At 36.4% G+C, this 21322-nt stretch overlaps 2 protein-coding genes across 3 annotated transcripts; both read right to left on the bottom strand.

Annotated features, from left to right (window-relative positions):
• Positions 1–149: 149 nt before the first annotated feature.
• Positions 150–1745, bottom strand: LOC117904446 (transcription factor MYBS1). The gene is made up of 2 exons (XM_034817044.1): positions 1134–1745; positions 150–1002 (listed from the first exon to the last, which is right to left on the bottom strand). Exons 1-2 carry the CDS (start codon positions 1544–1546, stop codon positions 525–527), a joined length of 891 nt encoding a protein of 296 aa, XP_034672935.1. The 5' UTR covers positions 1547–1745; the 3' UTR covers positions 150–524.
• A 5586-nt stretch (positions 1746–7331) lies between these two features.
• LOC117904644 (protein DENND6A) lies at positions 7332–19667 on the bottom strand. 2 transcript variants are annotated; one of them, XM_034817342.1, is made up of 5 exons: positions 19489–19667; positions 17369–19195; positions 16999–17191; positions 7981–8351; positions 7332–7873 (listed from the first exon to the last, which is right to left on the bottom strand). In XM_034817342.1, the coding sequence occupies exons 2-4, from the start codon at positions 19003–19005 to the stop codon at positions 8127–8129; spliced, it is 2055 nt and encodes a 684-aa protein (XP_034673233.1). In that variant the 5' UTR covers positions 19006–19195; positions 19489–19667; the 3' UTR covers positions 7332–7873; positions 7981–8126. The 2 variants fall into 2 exon arrangements, with proteins under 2 accessions (XP_034673233.1, XP_034673234.1); XM_034817343.1 differs by having other exon boundaries at positions 17369–19093.
• Between the last annotated feature and the right edge of the window lie 1655 nt (positions 19668–21322).

Here is a 21322-nt window from a genome sequence, read left to right as displayed (position 1 = left end):
TTTATCATTAAGATGGTCATTGATCGATATCTGCAGATCCTTACTGTCACTGAATTAGTAGTTTGTGTGAGATCTCTGGAAATGATTACAGACTATGGACAGACCTTCACCATAAACAACAGAAACATAGTAGGAGAAGCCTCTGAAAATATTATGCAATTTGTTGCGTACTTTTGCCATTCTAGGGAAGCAAAATCAAATGTTAAGTTTCTCACAACAAACAGAAGAATCTAAGTGCTTACACCTTTAATGTTATTTTCCCCATGGAGACTGTAGAAGGATTGCCCAGTTCACCTTATAAATCAAAAATACAACACCCTCTGGTAGTGAACATGTAGCCAAAGAATTGGAGGGTGCGTTCAAGAAAGAACTCTACCCTTACCCCTACTCTTATATATATACATGGATGTTGATTTGAATGAAAGTTGGTACAAGAGGGAGGAAGCCTGTGTTGCTGTCCTGAGGGATATAGGCTTTCCCTTTGGCAACCATTGGCCGAAATTTCAGGGAATTAATGGCATCTCCTATTGGTGCATTGGAGGCGGTGCCATGGGGTAGGCAACTGGGACAACATAGGGAGGTGCATGGGGTCCAGGAGGAAGCATAACAGGAGTCCCAACTGCTGATGCCATATGCCCTGGAGGAGCGGCCACTGGATGTCCCATAGGTGTTCCATACATTCCCAGAGCACCTGCTGGCATGCTTGGCTGAGCCCTATGGTGCTTCAGGGGTGGTCCCACACCAGCTGCAGCTGAGCTTGCTGGGTTGCCGTTGCCCTGCTGGCCAGTAATTGGAGCTTGAGGGGTTGAGACATCGCCATTGTTCACACTTGTAATGTCATGGATGCTGGATCTCCTCCTATCTCTGTTCATGGAATTCAGGCGAATAAAGTACTTCTGTGCGTGGCTCGCCACTTGAGTGGGAGTCCTGGAGATTACAAAGTTCCTGGAAATGCTTCTCCAATCCCCTTTTCCAAACTTGTCCAGACCCAGTAGAAACAGCCTGAAAAGCCAACAAAAAAGTAAGCTTCGATTCCAATTTACAGTTAATTTCAAAGTCAGTGTACTTGAATCTATATTTTTCAGGTAAAAAGGGATGGGCCAAACACAAGATTTTTTCTTTTTCAGATATACCTATGCTCCTCTTCTGTCCATGGAATGCCTTTCCGCCGCTCCTGCTCCGACCTAGATCCTCCTTTCCCTCCTTGTACAGCTGAGTCATGACCCAATCCTGAAAACCCACCTCCGAAACCGCAATTGGATCGCTTATCAGAAGTGGCAGAGGGAAGAGCATGATGGTCCTTGACAGAAGAAGACGAGGCTTCATCGGCAGCATAGTTGGGAAGTGGGATGTGACCAGCCTCAATTGCATTCACATCCTCAACGAGAAATTGGTAGTGTTGCTTCAGCTCATCAACGCTCTTGCCAGGAACCATGGAAGCAATCTTGTCCCACACCTCCTTGCAGTCTTCGGTCCAGTGCATGGCAATAGCATTCTCGAAAGCCTTCTCTTCCTCTCTGCTCCATACTGGAACTGCACTTGACATGGTGTGCAGTAGAGCCGATGAATATAATTGGCCTTGAAAGGGAAAAAATAACAGATTTTGAAATGGGTTTACAATTGTGGATGGTGGGGTGTGGAGAGGGAAGGGGGAGGGAGGGGGTGTGCGTAGGATAAGAGATGTGGGTGGGGTGTAGGATAGGGTGCATTAGAGCTATCAATTTCGTATAGGACCACTCGGTGTCGTAAGGGATGGGTGATTTGTCATGTTCAACAAAAATATTGGCTGTGAAAATGGAGGAGTGAGGTTTTTTTTTTTTTTTTTTTTGTGGTATTTGGTTTGAACGGAGAGACACCCTCTGCAATCATAGAGTGTGGAAATAAGGTCAAAAAGACAAGGTGGCCCCTGAGAATCTTTCTAAACTACCATTCATCCCTTGCTTTCTTATTCCCCTTTCTCAAAATTTTGTATTCGGCCTCACGCGCCATCCAAGTGCTGTTAGATAACCGCAAGAGTTTCAATTTAGTGGGTCCAAGATGGATCTTTGGATTATTCTTTTCGTGTAGTAAATATAGTTGAAATTGTGTTCTTACTTTTACGAAGCTACTTCAAGGACAATGAATATCATGTCTTCACAAAGGATAAAGCTTTCGGGTAGTTTTTTCATTCAACTTTGGTTCGTGATAAGCCCTAATTCAAGGGCACGTATAAGTTTGAGGGACTATAGTTGCTTGATTGTAGCAGAGGATGTCATTATGCCACAAATGAAGGATATCACAAGGAGGTTATTGTAGATGTTTTATAATTTCTTTGTAATAGAGCATCTAAATTTGAATAATTTAAACTTTCAAAGAAAATTGATAACTCAACATCAAAGCTTTGATTAACCAAACATTTGAAGTTCAAACCCTCCTCCATCTATATTACAAATCCGTTTACTTGTCTGCCCGTCTCTTCCAATATCTTGCAACTTTATCTCTCAGTATCTTGGTTTTGGGTGTCTTGTAGCTCCCATAGTCTTGGTTTTCCGATTGTTTGATTTTTCTATACCCATTTCTCTTAGTGTCATGGTCTTATAAGGTCTTCAATCTCTCCTAGTATCTTAGTTTTACAATGTCTTTTGCCTCTCCCATGCCTATCTCTCCAAGTGTATTGATTTTAGGTTTCATGTAAGTCTTAGTGTCATCTTGGATCAAGGTGATCATCATGATTGGTTTTAGGTTTCATGTAGCTCTCAGTGTCATCTTGGATCAATGTGATTATCACAATTTAGTTTGTTTGCTTGTTTGTTACTCCTAATGTCTTGGTCTTGGATTGGTTGATCATTATTGATTTGTATGGCTACTTGTCTCTCCTAGTGTCTTGTCTTAAGTAATGTTGGAATAGTGAATGAAAATGGTAAACCAATTCCATGTCTTATTCATTCATGTATTTGGATTGTTTTTTAGAATCAAAATAGGAATAAAAAATCATTGTTATGAAAATCAAAGTCTTAGGTGGTGTTTGTTTTTTTATTTAATTCTAAATAGAACCTTAATGATTAATAGTGTTAAATATTAAGTTGTTTGTTTTTGTAGTATTTTATTTCTATTAAGTATTAAAAAGTAAAAAAAACCAATATGTTATTTTTTCTATTTAGAAAAAGTCACATATTTTGACTTTTTCTATTTAGTAAAAAGTTTATAATAAGTCATGAAAAAGTAGAAAAACAAACAACCTAAATTCTAAAACTAAATTGCTTTCAGCAAAAAGCCAAAAAAACAAACACCACCTTAGTCTTTTACTAGGATTTTGATTATTCACTTCTACAATTTTATGAATCCTTTGTCATCCAATGTTATGAAATCATATCGGTCTTTATTTTGGTATCAATGGAAACCATTACAATATAATTGTAAAAACTATCAACATTTAATAAAATCAAATATTTACTCTAGATTAATATTGAGTCATACTTTGATAATATATATTTCTTATCAATGTAATTTATATAATATTTTCTTCAACAAAATTATTTTAATAGGTGCTTTATTACTTATTTTATCATTTTTTTATTGAATTTTTCTTTATATTTCTATGAGTTTTGATCAATTTTTATCAAATTAATATATTTTTTGTCTAAAATTTTTATTTGATATTTACATAAAATTCAACCATAAATATTTTTACAATTTCTAATATTTTAATCCTTGATCACAACTCACAAGTACCAATAATGATATATCTCAAATTCACTTTGCTACTTACAAGTGAAATTGACATAAATTTTTCATAATCTACTAATAATTTTTCACTTCATAAATAATGTTTGGTCTAATACAACTATTACGCATATAGTTTCTAATCTCTGGCAATAGGTGTGAAAACTTAAAAACAATCCATACTTGGCTTCTAATTGAATCCACCTTTCATTACTTGCTACTCATTCATATGAAATTAGGTTAAAATCAACAAATAAACGAAAAGTTAACTTCACGCTCATAAATAATTTTACTATCCTTTATTACCTTGTAATCTTTTTTATGTATAAGCATAATATGAGAACGCTTCGAGTGTCCTTATGATTTAGAGTTCATTTGATAATATTTTTAAAAAACATTTTTAATTTAAAAAGTGTTTTAGAAGAAAAATCAGACATTTGATAAAATTTTGAAGAATCACTTTTAATGTTGAAAAATTACTTATAGTGTTTTTTGGAGAAACATTTGATATGTGATTCTCTTACAAATACTTCTTAAGAAAACACTTCCATTAAAAATGTTTCGAGTGAAAACACCACTAAACGCACTCTTAGACTCTTATCCTATCTCTATTTGTAAAGGAGAACTTCTATTAGGAGAATGTGTATTATATATGAATATATTTACTATGACATATTTCTAATACTTACTACTGTCTTCCACACTTGGTTTTTTCCTTACCTTCTCTTTAAGTCCATGCCCAATTTTCATTTTCTAAGAATCGAACATTCTTACTCACAATCAACTTCCTCGTTTATAAATTATATAATTTGTAACATTTAGTTACATCATTATAGTCAATAAAAATACACTTTTAGTTTTTATTATCAAACTTTTTTCTACATTGTTTTGGCATTTAGGACAATACAATATACCTAAAACCTCATAGGAAAGAAACATTTGACTATGTTAGGTCCATGCTTTCTTTGGTGCTCTTCCAAGAACGACTTTGGTAGAACATGCTCGACAAGAACATTGCACAAGTAGCTTTGAATTCTTTAAACTTGCCAAAACCCTTCTATTTTTCTTGTAATTATTAATTTTAAGTTTTTCCTGTCAAATCATCTACAAATATTAAAATATATTTGTCGTGATTAAGAGGTTTTTACCTTATTAGGACCGTAATACTTGTATGACCAACTTCAAAGGTTGTCTCACTCTTCTGGATTTTCTCGTTGAAAAAGAATTTCTATATTGCTTTCTAAAAAGACATCTTTCAAACATTTGTAATTCGATTATCATATTCTCTACATCAATAACTTTAAGCCATGAAAATTAATATGACCAAAACTAGTTGCTATCATACTATTGTCTTTAAACTCAACAAAGTTTCTATTTAGAGAAATACAGGAAACATTATATTCTTTCATCCATACCTTTACAATTATCTTTTTATTTTCGTCATTGAGCATGCAAACTCCATTACAACAACTAATAATATACCTTCTTTGTTAATTGTTTCATGATTAATAAATTTCAAAAAAGATCTTGGACAAAAATACATCTACTATAATATTATCAATATCATCTTTAAAACGAATATTATATCTATGATTGAAATTTTAGATTTATTTCCAAAATTACCTTTTCTTTTGATTGATTCATTTAGTTCGAAAAATAATTCTTTCTTACCTACACATGATTATTGCACCTTGTACCATGGTACCAAACATCCTTATGATTTGTGCTCAGTGTACATGCATTCCAAGTCATATCAAATTCTGATTTGTCTTAACATTGTTTATTTGTTTTACTTGTTCACTTTACAATTTTATTCAATATTAAGACTCAGTAATATCTATACCTCTTATATTTAAAACATTGTATAAAAAACTTATCTTCAGATCTTAAAGTATTGTCTCTTCCTTTAGAAGAATTTTTGTCACCATTTCCGTATATATTAGTAGAGTTGTAATGCCTCCTTCTATCTCGACCACAACCATATAATTCCTATTATCTTGTTAGCCACCATAACCTCTTATAAATACATTAATTTGTAAAACTTGTTTCAAAATTGAAAAGTAGATTTTCTAATTCATCCTCTGTGAACATAATGAACTCATCCACCCTTTAATTATGAGACTAAACTCATTGTTTCCAACAACATATTCTTATGCATAAAACAATGAAATGAGAATGAAGTAATGCGGACAATTCGGGCTTTTAGAATTCGATAGTAATCAATTATGAAAATCAATTCTTGTAATCCTATTTTGAAGCAAATGATAAAAGGAACCGCATTATGTAAGCTAATACATATTTTTTGTTTTCCAAAAATTATCAACTTGGTATTAATTTTTTTAAGTTAATTGAATTGAATTATTTCTTGTTGGGATGGTATTTTAAAATTGTGTCGTCACATTTCATTTAGAGGTGGAGAGTGTTGATCACGCCCTATAGGAGCGAGTGGAAGAAACATTTTTACTAGGACAGGGTGGGGTCCAGTCTCCCAATGGGTGAAACGCTCATTCTCTCTCCAAGACGTGGCCCTTTCTCCATTTCTCCTCCTTCCTGCTAAAATACGCCTCCTATAATTTCGGCGCTTCTTAGCCTTTCCTTTTCTAGTAACTCCCATTTCTATATTTCAACTCCATATATTATTTTTTAATCAATTCAGTTATATATTCCCAAAATTCAAGCTTATATAAAGACAAAAATAGAATATAAATATCAACTATGAAATTTTAAGGTATGATAGAGAAGTTTATTTTGTGGGTGCAGGTGAAAAATTGAAAAATCAATAAATAAAAAAAATCATATTTTTTAATGTGATCGATTATAATTATATATTAAACACTCATTATCACCCGTTTGACAAACGCGAACTTTTAAATACATTCATTAGACTATGAATTTTGGAATTTCAAATGTATTGTGAGATTGTCGGTTGAAATTAAAAATCAAATCAGTCCCGATCTAATGAATATATTGAATTAAGTTGAATTAAGTTAGATTAACTTGATTTGGTCAGGTTAATTCTGTTTAAGGCTTTCAAGTTCCATCCCTAATGTAGGTATGAGTTGGACGTTAGAAAAGAATTCAAATAAGCCCAAATAAACACACCTTTTATGGGGTCAATAGAGAAGATTAATTTGTTGAAAAGGGGGGTCATCTCTTGAAATGAGGATGAGAAATGACAAAGTGTGAGTAACTGTCAACTGTCATAACACCCGCCATTGAAAGAAAGGGGGGATTTGAGTGACAGATGAACTACTAATAATACATACAAATATGCAATTGCTTTAAACCAATCATCATTTGCTTTTAAAATGTGATGTCCCCTCGATAATGTGATGAGACAGAGTCATAAGAGTTCATGACCCACCTTTATTTTCAAGTTTATTTGATTTTAAAGTACAGATGAGTCCGAGATTGAAAGATGAGAAAAATTCGTGGGGGTCGCCATCAAGGCTTCAAGGGTTGAGCCCCATCATTTTGACATTCATACGGTGGGGGATCAGGTCACCATATGGTGGTCCCTTTTCTCTGCTTTTACCACTTGGATTTTTCTTGTGTCATACACACACACACACAAGAAAAGAAAAAAATCATAAGCTCTTGAGCTCTGTATTTTAAAACCATGAGCATTATTGGATCTAAATCCAACAATATTTGTACTGAAAGGAAAAAGTGGTTCATTACAACACAACTATTTACTCTTTTTCTACACACATCTTACAGACATAACACAACTCCCAATGTTACCAACGTTTTTTTTTTCCTTAGGTTTTGGCTTTGGGCCCTCTCCATAGGTAACATATGCATCAAAGACACCATAATTTTTAATTTGTTCTTTCGTATTTTGTTGGGTTGAGGTGGGGTGGGGTGGGGGATAAAAGGCTTGCTACTGATGAAACTCACTCATCAGTGAAGAAAGATGGAACCCATTGCAAAAACAGAAACAACATTGAATTATAACAATTCCAGGGCTCCTGCCCAGTTATTCTACAGACTAGCAGCTTACAGCTCCTTCAGAACTGAAACATGAGTCCTCTACTTCAACTAGAAAGACAGCACCAACTCTCCCCACTGGTTCTGGATGACCTCGCTCAATCTGTCTTTGACCCATGGAGACAAAAACTTTAAAGGCTTCTTGTTGAGAGTTAAGCGGGCATGCTTGTGATTATTGTCCCTGTTTATGAAGAGAAAGATGACAAAAGTAAAATAAAGAAAATCTAATTAAGTTAAAAGAACAGGATTGAGAAAGAAAAGAGAATTATGAGAGGAAGTGAGTCTGACCTAGGTGAACAAATATGCCCTGAACAGAGTTCTCCCAATCCAGTGACAGAATGATGCTGTGAAATGATTGCAATATGTCGTGGCTTTACAACATTAGAAGACCCACTTTGCCAAATGCTGTCTGATTCTTAACTATGCCTTGAATGTTATCTGGGAGAAGCGGAAGCAACAACCCCAACTTCTGTGGTTTGGTGCCCGGGGGGAAGTTCCGTCACTTCAAGACTTCCTTGTAGAAGAGCTGCCTTTTGTGGGTTGAGAAGCAGAAGCTGCTGCATGTCCTTGGGAAGCAAATTAAATACTGCCTGTAGATCACCCTTCAGTTTCTGGAAAGTTGCTGCAGAGTCTGGATTACCCCTTTCTGATTGCAGCAGCTGAAGATTGCATTTAAACAAAAAGTAAAAACATTGTCATGGTTTCCCCAGTTAAATCAAACATAAATTGGAAATGAGCTTATAAAGCAAATATAACATGATAAATTTCAAGCCTACCAAATACTGGGGAGTGCTATAATATGCAGGTATGCCTAAAAATTCTTACTATATATCCTGTACATTCACCGTATGTAACCTCATTAAAGGGTCATACACGATTTATTTTTTCTACTCTCCTCAGTGTAACATAGTATTATAGACCTAAAAAATTGTTAGCACATCTTGCAAACTTTGTCATTGGAGTTCTGGCTTCTGAGGTCTCTTTTCAACTTCCAATCTTGGACCTCACCAGGTCAGAATTTTCAGTTTGGTGACACCAGCTACTGAAAAAGCCATGTCATCAATCTGTCAGCTGCCAAAACTCATGCTTTTATGGGTTTGAGTCTTCTCAAATAGATTTCAGATTTGCTCTTCCATCATCCAGAGGGACCTGACATCCGGAAATCTGAAAGGATTGTATCTAGCTACTGTAAGCAGACCCAAAAGCTTGTTTTCTTGTTCTCTCTTGCACAGCCATCTCTAGCCACAAGATTAACCATAGTTGTCCAATAGATCTTCAGCAACAAGTGCTCCACCCTTGTTCCATTTGTGTGGAATGAGTTCTCGAATATTTATGAGTCTGCTGGTCCATAGCTTAACCTATTTTCACTGAGTTTTTGGTGTTTTGTCTGTTATTTGGGTTTTTCCCCCCATTTTTCACACCCCTGAGGTTGGTTCTACATCTATCATCAAACTACCTTATTTCAAACCTTTGGTAAAGTTGTAGGTTTTCTAGTAGCTGCTTCAGATTCTAAAATATCTTTCCACAGTTTTTACTTGGAACCGACCACCAGTCTGGTTTTGTTAATCAAGACAAATATCATCAGTTAACAACATGCACCATAGTACATTTTGAACATGCTGATAGGTTCATACAGCAAATACAAAAATATAAGAGCCAATGTTGATCTTTGATGCAAGTTTATTAATTTCTGTAGTTGTGCCTTCTATTGGCTTGCAAATTCACTTCATCTCCTCTACAATTGTTCCCATACTAGCCACTGCTCCATTATACGTATCCTTGATTACATCAACAAATCTGATTGATACTCCTTTTCCAAGACCAACAACACTCATCCCCATGTAATCTACCATATGTAATATATATATCATGCAGGGATATTTATAAAATAGAACCTAGCGAAAAGGGTCCACAACCCAAGTACACATGAAGTATAAAAAGTGTGCCAAAGGGAAAAATACAACAAAGCAAAATAATAGGCACTACATCACCCCTAGGCCCTCCCAAGCAATCAATAAATTGAGGAAAGAAATATCATTAACCTCCAAAGCATCCATAGATCAAGTGGACAAATATTTAAAGGAAGTTCTGTGCCTCCAATCGGAAGCAGTCCAAGCCTGCAAAAATCCTACCATTCCACTCTTTCCAAAAGCACTAAGATAGCAAAAAGGGGCTAATTTCCAAATCACCTTACGACTTTTGCACATGAAACTGGCATACCAACTCATTAGTATCTCCTTTATACTACTATGACAAAGTTCCCAAGAGACCCCAAACAAGTAAAACAAAAAGGACCACAACTATGAGACAGCTCAGGATGATAAGGATATGGTTGGCTGACTCTTCACTAGATTTGCATGTACAGCACTGATTGATGAAAGTCCAACCATACCTTATAAACTGAGTCACCATGAGGATTTCCTCCCAAATTGGTTCCCACGGAGGCCTTGAGACCCACACCACCTTAGCTGGAAATGATCAAGGCACAAGAACTCCTAAGAACTGCAGAAGGATTTAACAGAGAAAATACCATTCTTGGCTACCCATCTCACCACCAATGGACACTGCTGTCACAAATGACCACAGAGACTGGATAGACTGTAGAAATGCCTCCACCAACCTCAACTCACAATCACACAAACCCCTCAGAGTACAGGACTCCAATGTCCTTGAGCATCCATTCCAACTCAAATGTCAGACACCAAGACATTTCTGGGAAAAGCAAAAAACCACACTGGGAAAGGGACTCTGTTCCCTCACCAAACATCTTACCAAAACTTTGTCCTTAGACCATTGACCACAGAGAAGCTCAGTCCAGAACAGAATGCTTCATAACCTCTTCTGATAGCTTTCCACAGGCCAACCCTGTGCGTCTTCCTTTCCTCCTTAGGCATCCATACACTCACTTCTTACTCAAATTTACCTAAAATGACTCCACAAGTTATTCTTCCTAACTACAAAACCTCCTCAACCAACATTCTTGGCTACCACCACACCACCTATTGACAATGTTATCACAAATAACCACAGATTTGATAGACTGTAGATATGCCCCCACTAACCCAAACTCACAATCACAAGAACCCCCCAGACTACAGGATTCCAATGCCCTTGACCATCCATGCCAACTCAGCAACCAACACATTTCTGCAAAAAGGTAAAAACCACAGTGGAAAGGGAGTTTGTACCCAAACCAAACTTGTACCAAAACTTTGTTCTTAGACCATTGCCCACAGAGAAGCTCATTCTAGAACAGAATGCTTCTTAGCCTCTTCGAATAGCTTTCCATAGGCCAACAGTGTACCTCTGCCTTCCCTGGAGAATCCATTCCCTCTCTTCTTACTAAAATTTACATAAAATGACTCTCCACAAGTTAGTCTTCCTAACTACAAAACATCCAGAACCAACCAATATATAGAAAAAGAAAAACTTTCAATACTCAGCCTATACTTATGGTCAAAACTTTTGCTTAACTAGAAGCCAACAAGAAGGTCAACATCAACGATATGCTACAAATGAGAAGACCTTACAAAGCCCTTAATCCTGATTGTTGCATTATGTGCATGGGGAGTCCCATCAAAGGCAAAGTTCTATGGAAAATTGCTTGTCTTACATTGATTTGGATTGGGTGGTGGAAAAGAGAAACAAGGAATTTTTAGGACAATTGGAGAACTTCAGAGACGCTATGGGATCTAAATGATTTATGTTCCTCTTTCTAGGCCTCTTATACCACAATATTTAAGGGTGCTTCTCTCGATATTGTTCAACTCGATTGGTATTCAATGTCTAGATCAAAAGAATTTGGATAGCAAGGAGAGGAGCATTGATTTAGTTTATTTTTTAAGTAGATGGGTTAACCCTCAAGGAATGTTGAGTTGCTATATAATGTATAATCTCATATGGTACTATATCAATGTGTAGGCCTTTTTAGCATAGGAGAAGGTTGAATCACCTATTTCTTTTGATCAATTTTTTCGTATAAATTTAGGAAGGATTCTTCATCCTTCTCACATACTTTTTAACCACATCTAAACACATTTTGTTTCTAACAAAAACTTAAAAAATAAATGCAACCCATCCTTCCTCTTATCAAAATATATGCTCTACCAACTAACAGGGTCCAACTTTTGCTGGAGGGGCACCTTAAGAAATACTCTTTTGTTTTGTTATTTTTATCTTTCTACCTTTTGTCTTGTTGTATCACTGCTACATTCTTGAAGGACAGCTAATCCTTCCAACTATTTGTTTTTGATTAATAAAAAATTAAACTCTAATTCTCACTGTGCGAGGGATCACAATAGAGGACATGACGTACATTTGGCAAATTGGAGATGATTCTCTTAATATACATAAGCCTGCCTCTCTACTAATCGCAATAGGAGTATTGCCTTTTTCCAACAAGTCAATCTTCTAAACCTTTCCTTCACTAAATCCCAAACTAATCCTAATTTAAATATAGTACCCAAATAGGTGGAAAGCAAAGTTCTTACTCCATAACCAAGAATAGAAGCCAACAAGTTCATATCCTCCACCTTGACCACTAGAATGAGCTTGCTTTCTCTATTAAATAGACTCCATTATATTAGAGCATGGAAAGTGAATTTTTGGGAGGGATTTGTTAGTGGTTGGATAGTTGTGGGAGGACTTATGGTGCATTCATGGAGACTTTAATGTGGTCCATTTAATTGGGATTGGGTTTCAGTTCAATGTGGTGCATTCATAGAAGTGGGTTTGAGTCTTACCTAGAAGAAAAATAATGGAGTTTCACCATTGAAATGTGCAAGGTTTGCAAAAAAAATTTATTTTTTGAAAGGTAAATTAGAAGAATATACTAAAAGCACTTGCAAAAAGGCACAAAGAGTAAACATAGAGTATACAATAAGGCCAAAAAGAAAGCACACCAACCACCTAAACAAAGCCCAACCCCAAGAGAGTTGGTTTGAAGGAGAATCCAAGAATAGGGAGGAGGACCTCCACCACAAAAACCAGCCAAACCCAAAACTCTCAACCACCACTAAAACAAGACAATAATCTCACAATACTAGTGTTGAATCCCCAGTGCTCCTCTCCCTTCCCCTGATTGGGTGCGGAGAGCTATTATAATTAACGGAGCACTCTAGTTTATGAATTTCCCTCTCAAAATGGGAAGCCAAGGGAAAATTACTCTTTTCACTTGAGACCTTAGCCCCACGCCCTTTCCTTCCTTTTCTCAACTCCAAAATCTTTAGAAAGGAGTTGATCTCCTTTTCAAACCCCGTCACTAGCATCCCTACATGGTTACTAAAGTTGACAAGCTTATTGGCAAGACTATCAAGATCCGCCCCCTCAAAAATGCAAGCAAGCTCCATGGTGTGAGAGGCCTCTAGCTGCTCGGTCCTAACCACCCAGTCCTTATTTGAAGGATCCTTTCGTGACACTTCCTGAAAGCTCCAAAGAACTACCATCTTGGCAACATCCTTAGCGTCCAACTCCCATCATCCAAAATCCCTATGAAAGAGAGAGTAGAAAGGGTAGGGTACCTATTCGCCTTTGCCACAAGGGCTTCGTCGGTGATCGCCATGTGGGAACAGGTCAGCACTGACTCTGTGGTAACAATATTTGCCTCTCAACCACAACTTTGTCACTACACCTTTGCTCAGTCACTTGATCCTTTGTAGAAAAACCACCCTCTTTGAGAAGCCCTAGTGAGTCCTTCTCTCCCTCAGCCAAGTCCAAAGAAAAAACCACAACCCTCCTTTAAGACCACAACCCCAGCTAAATTTAAGTTTTCCTAGGCCAGGCCCACTCTTAAAGCTCCCCCCTCTTCATAACTTGTAGCCAAATGGCCCTTTAAAGAACAGACCCACTAAAGCCTTTGGCTTGAGAGCAAACCAGGCGTCTAGGTTCCAAACCCCTTCCCAACCTCTAGCAGCCCAATCATTGAGTCCCTGACTCAGCCCCACTAGAGGCTCCGTTAATACAGGGTCAACCAAATTGGACCCTTCCTCCTCCAGTTGTACCCATCTCACCACCTCCTACGTTCTCCCACCACCACCCTTCCCTGATCAAACAAACAGGAAGTTGCAGTCTCTCTTTCCTGAACACTCTTGCCACTAGGCTGCAACACTTCAATGCCTGCAAACTAGCAGGGTTGCCCTTCCTTCCCCACTCCTACGCCGACATGTGGACTATCCTCCTCATCTCCCCATTCCTCCATCTTGCAAAGACCATTGCTACCACATCTCAGAACCACCATCGAAAAATCAGGTGGAGCTTCCCACCACAGCTGAAAGGAAAAATTGGAATACCCTACTACCACTTGCACCTTGTCAACCATGGTTCTCCCATCATACTTAACCAAGATCTTCCCCCACTGTAGATGAGACAAAAGCGAAGTTTCTTCATCCATAGCGACAAAACCCCCACAACAATCCCTTAGCTTCTTAAACACCTCCTGACTCCACAGATGCAAAGGGAGACCTAACACCCTCACCTAGACTTCCTTAGCAAACAGCAAACACCCAACCTTGGGAGTCCACCTTGCCAAATGCAAAACTTTCTCCCTGAGCCTTCTATAGCCTCTTGCAAGCACCCTCTCTGCCTCGATGCTATCTTCAAAATAGAGCAAAATCAAGGCCCCCCCAAAGACTGATATCTTCAACCCTCCTTTCAAAGACCACAGATTTGTCATCACACTTTTTAGCAAGAAAAAAATCCAGCAGCAAGTCTAAGCCCTCTCTGGACCACCCTACCAGACACCTCCTCAATTGATCCTCCCTACACTTCATCTCAGTCTCCCCCAATTGAAGCCAAACGACTTCTCCCCCTATGCCCAGATCTTTCTTAACCATATCTGCAGAAGTCCTGATAACAGTCCCCTTTAGGACTACACCTTGCCTCGACAGGGGAGACCACTCCCTTGAACTCTATAGAAGGGCAACTCCTAACAAACAAAGCTTCTCCACTAAGCCAAAATATCCCCCATGGAAACCCCTTTCTTCAAGGAAGATCGGGGAAAACCTTTTCACCTCCTCAGTCACAACTAAACAAAATAAAAAATCTCTTGCCCCATTCAAACAACGCTCCAACATGAACTTCTTTCCACCTTCCTCCTAAGCTTTACTCCACCTCACTAAGTCTTCATCTCTACAACAAGTTTCCACCCCTTCCAACAAGCAGTGTAAACTCAAATCCCTAAATCTAATCTAGGCCGAAAGGCGTCTTCCTTTCTCCTCAATGATGCCTCTCAACGTCCTCTCCCCCCACCACCTTTACAAAAAGATCAAATGTCTTTGAGTCCATTGCAAACCAACACTAAATCTATATAGGTTGTGACTACAAATCTCTTAGTTACATTAAATAGCCTTATTTATCGGTTTTAGAAAACCTAAACACTTGACAAACTATGGAAAAAGAAACCTAATCTATATGGTTATTAAATAGAATTTCTAATTCTTTACTAAAACTACTAAACCTTGCACTTAAGAAAAAATAGAAACTTTTCACAAAATAAAAGTTCTTTAGAAGCTAAAAGATTTAGAACATAAAAAGTTTTTAGAGAATAGAAGATTTTACAAAATATAAACTTTTACAAATAGAAGTTTTCTAAATATAATAGCTTTGGAAAATGGAAAGTTTAAAGTATAAAAACTTGCTAAAATAGGGAATTGTTAAAGAAAACTTATAATTTCTAAACAAGACTTAAATAACCAACTACTAAACTTGATTCTAAAGATCCTAAATCAGCACAATGTTCTTTTCTTCCTTTCTAGAGCAGATTTTGGAGGACTCATCCCCATCAACATTATATAATAAAAAAGTGTCATTAGCAGCAAACAAAGGAGAGATCTTTAACTTCTGACCACCCCTTCTCCCAACCTTTACACCTTCGGTGAAGACCTTCTCCACCTTTGTAGAAATAAAGAAGCTTAAAACCTCTATTATAACCAAAGCAAAAAGATGACATGGGAGCAAATCCCTTTACATGAGGCCCCTAAACTTATGGAAAGAACTTTTAAGTGTTCCATTCACTAATACCAAATATAAGACCATAGAAGCACAAAACTCAATCCAAGTACTCATCTTTGATTAAAACCCATCCTCTCTCCATCAATAACACCAGGAAATACCAATTCGTATAATCATAGGTCCTTCAAATATCCAACTTGCAAAGGAACCCTTCTCTCAAGCTCTGAATTTTGGAGTCAATGGCTTCATTAGCAATGAGACACACTAACTCTGGGCTTTGGAATCAACAATATTTGCCTATACTCAACAAAATAATTTTGATACTCTAACTCTAGTGTACACGCCAACAATCTCAATCCATATGCAAGCATCCTCTATAAATGCACTCTCAAAAGTATCAAACCACATTGTAATTACAAAATCCAATTTCCTTTTTCTATTTATTATCATCAATGTAACCATGATGACGTCAAGTCACGAATAATTTGGATTCAGGCTCAAGAAAGTAATGAACTAAACAAGATATAAGCAGGGCTTAACTTGATCTTCAAAATAGAACAACAACGGCATCCCATATGAGAGTGTAAATTCTCTGAAACTAAAGCATGAACCTGAACCCCCACATACTGATTGAGAATGACTAATGTTGGACTATCGCTGCAAGTTCTAATTCCTTCAAGAAGCAAAAGTTTTAAAACATAAAAGAAAATAAAATAAAAACAAAGCAAAAACCTATAAAACCACAAATCCAATGTGAAGAGTCAGAGTCATGCACTTCCTCCAGCCTTACCCCAATCTCAAAAGCAGAATCAACTTCTAAACAGCTTCCCACATATTAGGAAGCACAATGTTTGTTGGGCTCATAAGGGGAACTATTGGAGGAGAGCTTGCAACAAACCAGATATTAGCAAATTAGCACATGTTGCTGCTGCTGCTATAATATGCAGTACAAAAATATACACTCCTCATTAGCCACAAATTTTTTTCTAGTTCCTACCAGACCAAATATTTAGTGATAACACTGCTTTCAACCCCAGTTGCCCGTTCTTGCTATATCATTTATTCTCCTTTTTATTCTAATTTTTCTAATCTTGAAATAAAATTAACATTCGACCCATAGACAAAGTCACTTTTTTGACATCTCCTACAAAGAGGTCAGTGCTTTCTTAACATGATCCAAAAACTTATAAGAAGTATCATTTTAATCGCAGATGTTATCCTTCTTCCTTGGAACTGCTCTTTGAACTCAAAAACACCCTAAAGTAATATAGGTATGAAAGGATTTGTTTAGACACTCAAAACATTAGCATGACACACACAAATAGAAAATATCACAATATCAAAAACAAAAACAATTACCTTTATTTCTCCAAGAAGATGTCTCTCAATGGCATTGAAAGAATCGACAATTTCCAGTTCAGACATCTTAGATATAAAATGTTGTATGTCAGTATTCATTCTCGCCTGCCTCCATAGTCTATGTTGTTCTTGTTCGGCAACAGCACGCCTTCTTTGAAACCATGGCATGAAGTTGTGGCCCCTCAAAAATCGCCTATATAGAAATGAAAAGCATCCAAAGCTCGTAACAATTTTTAGAAGGCAACAGAATAATGATGGAAGGCAAAATCAGAATGAAGAATAGTGTATGCAAGGAAAACAAGTTAAAAGACAGAAAAAAGAGGGTGGAAGTAGTGGTAAGTTAAAGTAATTGGCAGTAAATATTTATTACCTATACAGGTCCAGCCAGTTAGATCTCATCCGCTTTGATAAAAACTTCCCTGGGCCTCTTGCGGATAAGCTTCCAAGAAATTCATCGGCATTGAAAGGAGTAAGAGGAGGAGGATCAACAAATGGAGAAGATCCTTCAGAAGGAGTGATAACTCTAAAATATGGTCCAAAAGGGGCCAAAAAGTTTGTAGTAAGCTCCAAAAAATGGCGACGTAATATCTCGTTATTAACAACCGACATTGACTCCTCAACCCTTGGTGACATCCCTGCATCAATAAGCCTATTCAAAATAGAAGTGTCTGGCTTGGTTGTTGCAGCATAAGTAGTCCAAATGGCTTCCTTATGTTCTGTCATGAGACAAAGGGGACCCTCTCTCCTCAACTTAACAGCACTCAACAAATTAGAGGGGGAAAACTTCCTTAGCGAAAGCTGTTGAAGACCAAAGCCTTCTGGCCTAGCTGAAAATCTCCCAGAAGAAGATCTAGCAGCAAGGACAGGCCGGTTTGAATTAGGAGAAGGGCTTCCAACTGAAACTACATGGGGGACAGTACGAAGAGCTTTGAGGAAAAAGAGGTTTGTCACACCCAAAACCATTGGAGGAAAGATATCTCCCTCTTGAAGAGAGTTTAAATGGGCAAATTCTGGGTCATGAATGGTGAAATAAGGCCTGAAGTCAACACTACAAAGCAGTGGTGCAACCAGGCTAACAAGACCAGCAACAGCCTCACAACACTGGGGCGGTGTTGGTGCTATAATAAGAATAGGTTCACCAATAAGTAACAACTCCCACAACACCCAAAGTTGCAAGAGTAGGCCCCTGAATATACCAAAAAGATCTGAATCATGGAAAAGACCCTGTGGAACTGATTGATTTGTAGGAAGAAGAGGAGCCATTGAAGAGATAGACTCTTCAAACAGCACTCCACTGTCTGAGGACAAGCTATGAGCAGGCGGCAAGTTCACCTTAAGCATTGCATTACCAATAGGAAGTTCCATTAACTTACCAGGTATTGGAGCAGGCCATATTGAAACATAAGAAGCTATGTGCTCTAGAGCTTTCTTTCCAATGTCAAAATACAGAGGACCCATGATTTGTAACAAAGGTCTAAACACACTGGAGTAAGGATTGTGAGACAATATCACTACGGATCTTTGATCCCCACCTCGCTTTAGTCTCTCATCATGTCTCTGTCTATTAAACACATAACCATACAAATATTTCGCACCTTTACAGTCACCGGTATTTTTCATTCTCTTTACTTGATCCACCAACTTTGGAGATTGTTCCTTGTCCTCAATCTCAGTTATTTCAGATGAAGACACTTTCCCCCGTTGAGAATTTTCCCTTCTTTGAAACCGGAAAAAGAAGATACAATCATGGATGCTTGAGCGATTCTGGTGCTGGGAAACAGAGTCTGGGAATGAACTAAACGCAACTTCAAGCTCCTCATCTTGTGTAAGACAGCCAGGTGGGTAACATTCTTCAATTAGCTGACCCTGCTCAAGATCAAACTTGATAATGCAAAATGCAACAACCCACTGCCTCAAAGATTTCAGGTCTAGCTTCGGGTTGGATTCCGTTTTCAAAGAAAACGAAGGAGAGCGGCTCATCTCTGCTAAATTCAACCCGTCTTTCATCCATTGAATCCCATCATCTCCATCAACTATTTCCACTAAATATTTTCCCAGATTTCTCCTTTCAATTCTTGTAGTGAAAAGTTCAATGCTTCACAAAGAAAACCCAGGAAAATACAAATCATTTTCAGATAACAACACTTCACTTAAGAGGATTTCGTAGGATCGATCGCTGTCACTCTCCATTCGGTTACTAAAAAAAATGAAATAAATTATTAAAAAAAAACAATAAAATACAATAAAAATCTTATATCTTAATTTGGTGGAAAAAGGAAAACTGAAGCATCCCCAGGTAAGAATGGAAAAACCAATTTTACTTAGCGAGTTTTCCGCATTTGTAGAAACCAAACCAACAAAAAACATCGGATTCACAATTTCATCGGGTTTCTTTTCTTTTTGTTGGGCTCCCACCAGTTTCTGAGCAACCAAAAGTAGTGCAAAACAACAAACTGAAGAAGATCCACAAATGGGTATTGAGTGCGTTACCTGAATTCAAGAACCCAGAAACGACGTTTACACGGATCAATCCGGATCGTACAAAAACAGACACCCAATTGGCCAAAAATAAATGGGTCTCTTCAAGAAATGCAGGAAAATCAGAGGAAAATGGAGACCTGTAGCGGTAAGAATGAGATGAGAGTGCTGCCAGGCCTTGGGTTTTTTCCGTAAATAGAATGTATTGGAGGGTCATATATGTAAATCAAAGCTCCCCGACAAGGTAATTACCAACATTTTGGTAAGGTAGGTTGGATTATATAACACCAATGGAAAATTTTCAAAACTATAACATTGTCTTTTAGGGTAACAATAATTCCCGTTAATTATTAAAAAAAAAAAAAATTATACCATATTTTACAAGGATGATCTTCTTCTCACTAATGGTAATAGAAAATAAATCCATTTATTATTTTATTAATTTATTAATTTATTAATTTTATTGTTAACTTCATAGTTAAAGACATTTTTAGTTAGATTTTTAAAATAAAAAAATATATGGCTAATTTTCTACTTTTTCTATCTAAAAATATTAAAACACCTCCCTTAAACCTCGATAAATTAATAAAGTAATTAATTTCAAAAAATAAAAAGATAGTCCTTATTAGTCAAATCTCTTGAGTAATTCTATTATAGAGTCCATCTGTGAAAGAAAAGCAATCAAAGTGATTAGTGATAACGACATTGGATAATTTCTTATTATAATAAGAGAACGTCACATCTGAACTTTTTCTTGCATTACAAGAAGTTAAATATGAGATCCAATTCAGACATTAATTTTAAGAAGACCTCCTAAACAAAATATATGAATTTAATTGCATGTTAGGAAATTTTTAGTTTATGTAAGTGGGTCTTATATGAAATTACACCAATTTTTCTTAGGGTATGTTTGATTGCCAGAAAGTTTGTTTGAAAGAAAATACGAGGAAAATAAAATAAAGAAGAAAAATAGAAATAAATAAAAAGTAAAGAAAAATAAAAAATAAATTTAAAATCAATAAATTAATTTTATATATTATTTCAAAAAAAAAATTATGAATGTAACTCTTCTATATATAAATTAAATAATTCAAAAATATACAAATTTCTTAATAATTTTAATTATATTTAACTTTTTTTCATATTTTTCATAGTAAAACCAAATATGAGAAAATAATTTTTTTTACAATTTTTTTTCTTTCCCTAACACTTTCTTATAACCAAACATAACTTTAATGTATTATCTTATAAATTTATTTAATTATTAATTTTGCATGTTGGCCCCAAGGATTACTAAAAACATTATTAAATTGAAGTTATCAATTTATTGAGGATTACTTTATCCAAATTATAAGGAAGTTCATCATTCAAAATGACATTTATAATCTTAATTCATTTATAATATTATTTATAAATTATGAAACTTATTATTGCTAAAATTTCAAACGGTAGAGGAGATTATAGTACTGAGAATAATTAGGTGAAACATCGAAATCTCATATCTTTAAGGAGATTCAAGTGACAACTTGAGAAATTGATGCAATAGAATTCTCTTGAATTGTCCCCATTAAAATACAATATTGCAAATAGCTTGAACCAATTTATTAAAGTGATAAAGTGTGAAGCTCCCCGAGATAAGACTCTTTTTTAGGTTAAGGGGAGAAATTAAGTCGAGAAGAAGAAGAAGGAAGAAGGTGGATGGAAAATGTGTGTGATATGATGGGATATTGACAAACACCATTTACCTAATCATGTAGATATTATATACTTTAAATGTGCCCTCACAATTTTAAAATTCGTCTGTACGGTTAAGAGAAACTCATATTTATATAGTATCAAAAACTTT

Source organism: Vitis riparia, chromosome 17 (genome assembly GCF_004353265.1).
Source record: "Vitis riparia cultivar Riparia Gloire de Montpellier isolate 1030 chromosome 17, EGFV_Vit.rip_1.0, whole genome shotgun sequence".
Classification (NCBI taxonomy): domain Eukaryota; kingdom Viridiplantae; phylum Streptophyta; class Magnoliopsida; order Vitales; family Vitaceae; genus Vitis; species Vitis riparia.
This window is presented reverse-complemented; position numbering and strand designations above follow the sequence as displayed.